The sequence below is a fragment of the Phaseolus vulgaris genome, chromosome 9, assembly GCF_000499845.2.
Source record: "Phaseolus vulgaris cultivar G19833 chromosome 9, P. vulgaris v2.0, whole genome shotgun sequence".
NCBI lineage: Eukaryota > Viridiplantae > Streptophyta > Magnoliopsida > Fabales > Fabaceae > Phaseolus > Phaseolus vulgaris.
Genome location: NC_023751.2, coordinates 30214990 through 30224103, shown reverse-complemented (window position 1 = coordinate 30224103; position 9114 = coordinate 30214990). Strand labels below are relative to the sequence as shown.

At 31.2% G+C, this 9114-nt stretch overlaps 1 protein-coding gene across 1 annotated transcript; it reads left to right on the top strand.

Moving 5' to 3' along the window:
• Positions 1–5838: 5838 nt before the first annotated feature.
• Positions 5839–7816, top strand: LOC137821835 (probable histone H2A variant 3). Its single transcript, XM_068626607.1, has 2 exons — positions 5839–6154; positions 7368–7816. The coding sequence occupies exons 1-2, from the start codon at positions 6047–6049 to the stop codon at positions 7662–7664; spliced, it is 405 nt and encodes a 134-aa protein (XP_068482708.1). The 5' UTR covers positions 5839–6046; the 3' UTR covers positions 7665–7816.
• Positions 7817–9114: the final 1298 nt, after the last annotated feature.

The following is a 9114-nucleotide window of genomic DNA, read 5'->3' as shown; positions in this document are numbered from 1 at the left end:
AGGTTGTGCTTTAGATGATATACTAATAAAACATTATTAATAAACATAGAAGATTTCATACTTACCTGATCACAACCAATCACCTGTCTGTGTTGGTTCCATCCAAAGATTACCTTGCCTCATTTCTTCATTTGAAGACATAGGAATACTTTTCTCTAGTCATGTTTCGTGAGCAACCACTCTCCAGGTACCATGACAGGGTTCTTCTTTCCCGAGTTAAGAACATTTGCCAAAGGTATTATTTTACTCTTAGGTACCCACACAGATCTAGGTCATTTATGGTTAGCTTTTCTCCATGGTTCTCTTTTAGAGATACCACTAGACGATGCACATACAGAGGAATTAACATGAGATTTTTTTTTCTTTTGATAATTGTTTTTTTTTTATCATATCCCCGTTTTTTTCATGAAGCTTCCTTGAATTTCTAACCTGGAGATCCAAATATTTCCCAAAAATATCATATTGGGATAATATTTTTCATAAAATGAAGTTTTCAATAACTAAACCATTTAGTGTCTGATTATTAGACAGTTCAATTGGTCTTTTACCTATTTTATCTTTGAGTATAAACAATTCTTTTTACACCTTATCCAAATTCATGCTTTGAGTTTCAAAGTTATGTTTCAGGCCTTACTCTCTTCATTTAGAAAAATCTTTGAAATTAATATTTTCTTTTTGTAAAATCTCTATTTTTATGCAAGAATTTTCAAATTTTATTTTCAAAGCTTTATATTCATATATAATATGTGCATTATAAGTAATGTTTTCCTCATAAGTTTCTCTAAGAGAATAAATGTCAGAAAAATCTAGCTCTTAAACAAATTCTTTTGAGATAGAGCTATCCTCAGCGTCTACCATGAGACCTATGTGTGCTTCTTCTTTAGTCTCTAAATCAGATAGGTCAAGACCTTCCTTATTTTTTTGAGACCTTTTTGTTTCTATATTTTTCAGCTTCTTCTTGGTCCTCTTTGGACATTATGATCTAATGCACTCATACTCCTTGCACCCATAACAAACCACCTTCTTTCTAGTACCTTTACTAGGCTTTCTATCTCTCCTAAATTTCCTTTTCTTTTTCCACATCTATTTGAAATTTTGGATGATAAATGCCAAGTCTTCATCATCAGATTGTAAATCGTCTGATGCATTGTCTATAACCTCAAAAGCTCTAGATGGTTCAATCTTCTTACCTTTGTGCACATATTTAAGGGTCAAGTTCTTACTTTTTGCTACCTTGTCATCTCTCTACATAACTTGTTTGTGAATGATGAGTATGCCTATCAGTTCCTCTAAGGGCATAAATTCCATATCCTTAGGCACTTTAAAGGAAGCTTCTTGTTCTCTCCACTTAAAAGGAAGAGTTATGAGTACCTTATCATTTATGTCATATTGACTTATGACAGTACCTAGAGACCTAAGACTATTCAAGATGGTTTGGAGTCGTGCTATCATGGATTTAATAGTATCATTCTCATCCATGGTAAACATCTCATGTTTTATACTTAGTAAAGTAAGCTTATTTCTTCTTACCTCCTTTGAGCCTTCATGAGACATAACTAACGTCTCTCACATTTCTTTATCGTTAACCATGTTATGGACCTTGGACATTTCTTCTTAAGATAAAATGCATAACATTTTCTAGCTTTATCATTCAGCTGATACCAAACCTTTTGCTCCTCGTCCTAAGATTCTTGTGATAAAAGATTTCCAGAGGAGTCTAGTAAAGTAGGAATACCTTTCTTGATGACATTTAGAAGATCAACATTGTTGTAGTCCATGAAGGCAGTAATCTTCGACTTCTAGAGATCATACTTTTCTCAAGGGTGGCATGTTGATAGTCTGTCCTTCAAATTCCATGAGTTCACCTAGGATCTTTCCTCTAATCTTGTTAAAAACTAACCCCTGAGGTTAGCTCTAATACCAACTGTAGGAACAACTGGCTCTAGAAGGAGGGTTGAATGCAGTCTAAACTCAAATCATGAATTTAGAGATAATAAAAAGCAACGTCTAATAAGCAAGGATAAAAAAAAAGTAGACACAAAGTTATACTTGTTCACCCTAGCACTTGGGTTACGTCCAATCTATTTAAGAAAACTACTTAAGAGCTTTCACCAACCAAAACACTTGACTACAATGAGTTTTCACATCTCTCCATAAACAACGAGTTTTAACACCTCTCTTGGAACGAATTTTAACACCTTTACATGAATAATAAGTATTCTGACCTCTTTAGGTACACTAGTCTTAATATCTTCCTCTCAAGATATGAGAAAAACACTTAAAAAAAAGAACAATGAGAGTTCACTAGGTATACTTTACAAAGTGAAGGATTTTCAACGGTTAGCTCACAACAAGATAGACTGGACGCTTTATTTAAGCCATATATGAATATTGGGATCTATAAAAAAACTACTTTCTTGAATTGTTATATCTTGTGTTTTGTATCTTGTTTGCACGTCGACTTCTAGCTCCTTATATAGGTCCAAAAATTATGATTTTAGAAGCTTGCATTTGTACTTCATCATTTTTGTATTAGATAATTCAAAAGGAAACTTTTGCTTTGAAGATTTCTTGTGTGCCTTGACTAGTTATATGATAATGTTGGACCTTGAAAACTTTCTATATTTGTATATATTCGAACGTTGAAGCTTGAATCTTCTATACTTCATGTTTGATTGAATCTCACATTGTAGCACCTTAGTTTTTCTAGTAAGCGTTGTAAAAGGAAACTTCATATTTAATCTATTTTGCGTGTCTTTAGTGCTGAAAATATTTCTAGAAACAATTTGAAAGTGATTGACACTAATATTCAACATTAAAATTATTGGATCAACTCAAAATCATATACATATACATTCAAAATCTATACCAGACCTACTAGAACCATTATTTCAAAAACTTTATATGTTTTGAATAAATTATAAACGATGAAAGGCATCCAAATTTATCTTAGATTTAATTCATCAAAAAAAAAATTTTGAAATTAAATCAAATATGTCTTTGTTTTTCAAAAACTTTCTTGTTTAACAGTGCGTTTTTTAAAACTTTCTAAAAATGGCACAACTTTTTAACGTTGAAACATATCAATATTTAAAATAGTTTATATTTCATTTAGAAGATACATTCATTCAAATATCATCAAGAATGCTAAGATACTAAGCTTTTGAAATTCTCAGTTTTCAAACACATTACGAAAACTTTTCAAAAGGAGTTCATCAGAGTTGTTGAAACAATTATTTGCTTAAAAAATTTAATTATAATCATTGTGGTTTTCACAAAGGATTTAGGAGCAAGAAGAAATCATATTTAAATAAAGAAGATTAAGTTTAGAAGGTTCTTGATGCGTTAGACCATCTATTGCGAAAATGATAACGAGACTGTCTAACACAAAGATAAAGACTAGACCATCTAATGTATTTCGTTTTTAGAGATCTTCTAGCTAGTTGTAATCCACTGAGATCGTCTAACAAGTCTAACATAAAAGAGATCGCCTAAAATGTTTAATACAATAATATTGTTTAATATGTTTTGCACAATTATATTGTCTAACAAGTTAAACATTATGATATTGTCTAGCATGTTAAAATTATAGATTGTCTTATTAGGTTAAAATTTAATGCATGCACATCAATTAGCTTTGTTATATTTTTAACACATCTTATAGTGTTTGTTATCATAAAAAAAATCTCTTTTCATGAGACCATCTAACGGGCATTAAATAATCTAGTAGAGACTAGACCGTCTAATGGTGCTTTCATCAACTAATATCTCTATCGTTGGACCGATTACCATTATTTTCACCATCTTGACAACTACTACCCATGTTACTCAATTTTGTACCACACTAGTGGATTAATTTTCTTTGGAAAGATATAATTGAATTGTAAATTTTGTAAGAATATAGGTATCTTTAATATATATATATATATATATATAGTTGTAAATGAAATTATTTTATCATATGTAATGACGTAATATATATTTATGGATTTTCCATATTTGTCTAATGGTCACATGTAGATTTGAGATAAATGTTCTCATAATACCTTAAGAGGTGTGTCTAAGAACAATTATATAAATGTAATCCTAATCTTTCAAGAGACAAAGTATAGTCATCATTTATGTAAGTCAAAACCCATCAAACGAAAGGCTGAAACAAAGGTGTAATTGTGTCGAACTTATAAAATAAAATGAAACTATAATAATACATATCTTCTTCTATTTAATTAGAATAAACTAATATATAAAGAACTTCATATGATATATTAAAAGAAACCCCTACTTATGACAAAACCTCACCCTGATAAATTATGATTCAATAAAATTATACATATTCTTAATAATTATGTCTTACAAATTAAATATGAAAATTAATAAATACGATATATTAAAAGGGACATGACATTTGACACTTATTAGTACTTAATATCCAACTACTAACACTTTTTCCCAATAGTATGCCAAATTAAGTTGACTTTGATGGATTGCTTTGACTCTTCCATTTTTGTTATTCATCAAATGAATTTATGATTTCAAAAGTTGACAAGTATTTGGGTGTGATTAATGGGGGTGATGGTTATAGGTACTATCAGACCTTGAGTACAAAATTAACTTGTTGGATTGTTTTTCCCCTAAAATATATGGAAATGAGTCTAATAATGAGATTGAAAGGGTGAAGGTAAAGTTGGTAAAAGAGTATGAAAAAAACATGAAAGATAAGAAGTAAAGTGTTGTTGAAGAGAATATGCTTGGAAGAGAGATTTTGCAAAACATCGTATTGCAAAAAAAAAATCATCCAAATTATAAGTCAAAATTTGATTGTTATTGAAAAGGCATACATTTCCTGATTGAGATGAAGAATTTGACATCGTAGTTTGGTGGAAGGCTATTATGCTAAAATACCCAATCTTACAAATGATTGCAAGAGATTTTCTAGCAATTCCTATATCGATAGTTGCTATAACTCTTCATTTAATATTCATTTTCAGTTTCTTCCTCCACATCCAAATGTGTGTCCAAATTTAACTATGGAGTGACACAAAAGGTAATCAAATTAACATTTTAAATTAGATATTTATATTTCGTATATATTAATTGTTAAAATTAATGAATTAATTTTATTTTTTAACTCTTCAAAACTGAAAGTGAACAAAATGGAATTAATACAACATTAATTTTGTTTATGATGTTAGTAGTTTCTTTAACATTTCATTAAAACATTATCAATAATATCACTATTAAATTGTTTATGAGTTTTAATTGTATGTTATTTGTTTTAGAAATTAAACTGTCAAACTGAAAATATTAATGATGAAGACATCAATATTAAAGTGCAATTTATTTTTATTTATCTCATGACTAAAGTCTATTAAGATTGTTTGAGAGATCATAATCCTACTACTACGACTTATGTTTTAGCAATTATTTATCTACTTATGTTTTAAGTACTAGTTATTATATATATAATACGTATGGTTTAGATTAACATAATTGGAATTTACGTTTTGAAATGTAACTTATGTAAGTTTTTTTTAATTTTTGGACAGTTTTATTTAAAAACATATAAAAAAATATTTACAAGCATTCATGGAAACTTCCAAATTTAAAATTAATCTTTGGTATTTTTCAAATTAGGTACTCCAGATGTAATAAAAAAATATAACATACACAATTTTTTTTATTATAGGAATAATAAATAACTACTTTTACCAATATTTTTTGAAGAGACAGATATTTATTCAATTTGATTAAAAGTTGGGTAACTTAGTGAATTTGGCTAAAGTTTTAAAACACCAATTTATGGTGAATATAAGTAAATACTCTTAAAAAGAGAGGTGAGGATGTAATTAGAAGAGAGTTGGAGGACAGGGAATGGTGTGTAGAAAAAATAAATAAATAAAGAGGCGTGATAGGCAGGAGCAAGAAACAACCTCAAATCCCTTTTCCTGTGTCGATTAGAGATTACCTTCACCAGAGTCTGAGACCTTCCTTCATCTTCTCTCTATCTCTCTCAGCGCAACACCTCGTACTGTTTTGGCGGTAAAAGATGTCGGGGAAAGGGGCGAAGGGGTTGATCACGGGCAAAACCTCTGCCGCCAGCAAAGACAAGGACAAGAAGAAGCCGATTTCCCGTTCTTCTCGTGCCGGCCTTCAGGTTCTCAGATCTCCCTCCCTTTCTCATTCCTTTACCTCTTCCGATTCCCTCCTAACCCTACAAAATCTCCGCGCACTCATTCTGTGAATTCTTGTTCTTTTCTTAACCCTCGTTGTTGTGGTAATGCAATGTGAGCCATTTGTTTTGGGGTCTCTTAGATATTAGGTGTGCTTTTTCCCTAGGATATTCCGACCAGCCGGAGAACAAAAAATCAAATGTTGGTGTTTCTTTATTTTACTGTTTTTATTTTTCATTTTTTTAGTCATCTGTGAGGTTTAATGGGAGCATACTGAGTTAGTGAGTTTGATTGCAGCGTACTCGTTCACGACCACTTGTTGGAGACTTTAACCTCGCTTTAAAATAGGGTTTTTCCATATACTATCCCCGATATTGTGCCACAGGAATAAAAATGTTTTATATTTTTTTTTATCTTATTGTTAGAGTAATTTCGTCATCGTATATTCTCTTCAATGTCAAACTTTTAATTCTTTTTAAATTTTGGCAGTGAGATTCCACTTTGTTCTTGTTATTTTGACATTTTTTAATTCAGTCTTTGTTAATTTTGACTGAAACATATCAGACTTTTGCGATGTAAACACTTGCATTGTTATTTTAAATATATTGGAGCTGCATCCATACGTAAACGCGTTTATTAGAGCCCATGAGACAACTCGAGTCCAGTTAGACTTGGAAATTTCTACTGTTGATGTTTAGATGTAGGTCGCAATATTGTTTAAACAAATTATCCAGAGTCAGATAATTATTTTGTTTATTTTCCATTTTCAATAATTTTTTGTTATTACAAATGCTTCTAACATTGCTGGCGTGGTTCTGATATGCTACAGCCAAAAGTTCATATGTTTAGAGAGATTTACCTGACTATATTTTTGGTTTGTCCTCTGTGATTGAGGACACTGTCTTAGGTGATCCTTTGTATTTAGAAATTGAAATCAGTCCCTTCTTGCTAGATAGTAGATTGAAGCATGTTAACTAGGGGTCATGTCTCCAAAAGTTTCAAAATCTCTTTTTGTTTTAATGTGATATAAGTATACTATAATCTCACCAGCCCTTTAATATTTTGGCCAAATCATTGTATTCTGATTCCACACAATATGCTAGCATATAGTTTGCGGAAACTATTAATACATTAGGCAAAGGACTAACAAGCTGGTATGTTCTCTTACATGAGCTTCTTATTCATTGTAATTTGTAGTTCCCAGTTGGTCGTATCCACCGGCTATTGAAGTCAAGGACAACCGCTAATGGTAGAGTTGGAGCTACTGCTGCTGTTTACTCTGCCGCAATCTTGGAGTATCTCACTGCTGAAGTATTGGAGCTGGCGGGGAATGCTAGCAAGGATCTCAAGGTCAAACGTATCACTCCCCGGCATTTACAGCTAGCCATTCGTGGGGATGAAGAGCTGGATACCCTGATAAAAGGAACGATTGCTGGAGGAGGAGTGATTCCTCACATTCACAAGTCTCTTATCAACAAGTCTTCCAAGGAGTAGATCTCTAGTGCATAATAGCTGCTTGATGTGAAATTTCTCTCTACTAATTGTGTATTTGTTGCATGCACTTGATAAAACAGTAGGACCTTCTATTTAAGACTGAGTTGCTGTTGTTGATCATGGAGATAATATTTAGTCTTTCTCTTCATCAATTTAGTATGTCACTATCACTTAAAATCTTAATTGAGGATAATTCAGTCTGATGATTTGAAGTATTGTTACTGTACTAATTGTGCATTTGTTGCATGAACATGAAAAAAAAGGACCTTCTATTTGAGACTGTGTTGCTATCGTTGGTCGTGGAGGTAATATTTTAGTCTTTCTCTTTATCAATTTAGTATGTCACTATCACTGAAAATCTTAATTGTGGATAATTCAGTCTGATGATTTGAATTATTGTTACATTGAACCTGTGTTTAGCATTGCATCTTATAATAGTTGTAGCTGATCTCCATCCCAACCATGCCAGTAGTCTTATGTATGTTAAAGGTTGTTTTTCTCAATTTCGTCCGTTATTTGGGTTAGCATAAAGGGTTAAACTTGTTGAAATAGTTTTGGTACCACAACATGATTATGGCAATGGTAGTAATCATATTGTTGTAGTGATGGCTGTTGGCATGTCGTCTATGATTGTGACATGCTATGTGGCTATATGGGAATGCTGGTGTTGATATATCAGGCTAACAGCGTAGCAGTGCAGCAATCAAGGAGTTGCAAAATGGTACTTTTTTAGTTGCGTGGGTGCTGTCATAATTCTAAATGATGGTTTGAATAATGGTTAGATTCAAGCAGAGATCCATTTGTTTATTTTAAATGTTTGTGATGCAATTAGTGGATGCTGCTAGAAGTGTCGCTGAAGCAAATATGTTGGCCATGCTACTTTTCGATTTTCATTCAATTTTACAGTTTATGTGTATACAACAGCAAAACTCTGAATATTTTGCTCAAGCATAAGCCTTTGTTTCTAATTTTCAAGTAATCCACATGTTTTAATGGTTTGAATCCATACATCACCTGCATCTTTACCACGTTTTACTTCTTATCCGACCTCTATCTCCTCTTTCAAAAGCTTCCTTTGATCCTTTTTCTACGAATGATTTTATTATACTCTGATTATTTCAATTATGAGCTTTTACATTTCAAGTTTTAATAGTGTGTAGGTATTGTAGTTCTTTTTATCCTTTTGTTAAATTCTTAATAGATTTTATTGACGTGATACTATATACGATATCATGACAAATGTATTGTTTGCCATGTATCTTCTATTACAATATATAATTTTTTTAAAATTACTTTTAATTATAATTTCTTTTTCATGTGTAAGACGTAGATTTTGTAACTTTTGTGCCACTATTTTATTCAGTTTTTATCTTTTAATGTCTCAAACTTAGAATAAAATAGAGAAATAATTAAAATGTATTTTTTTAATTTAATAATTTTAATATTTAAT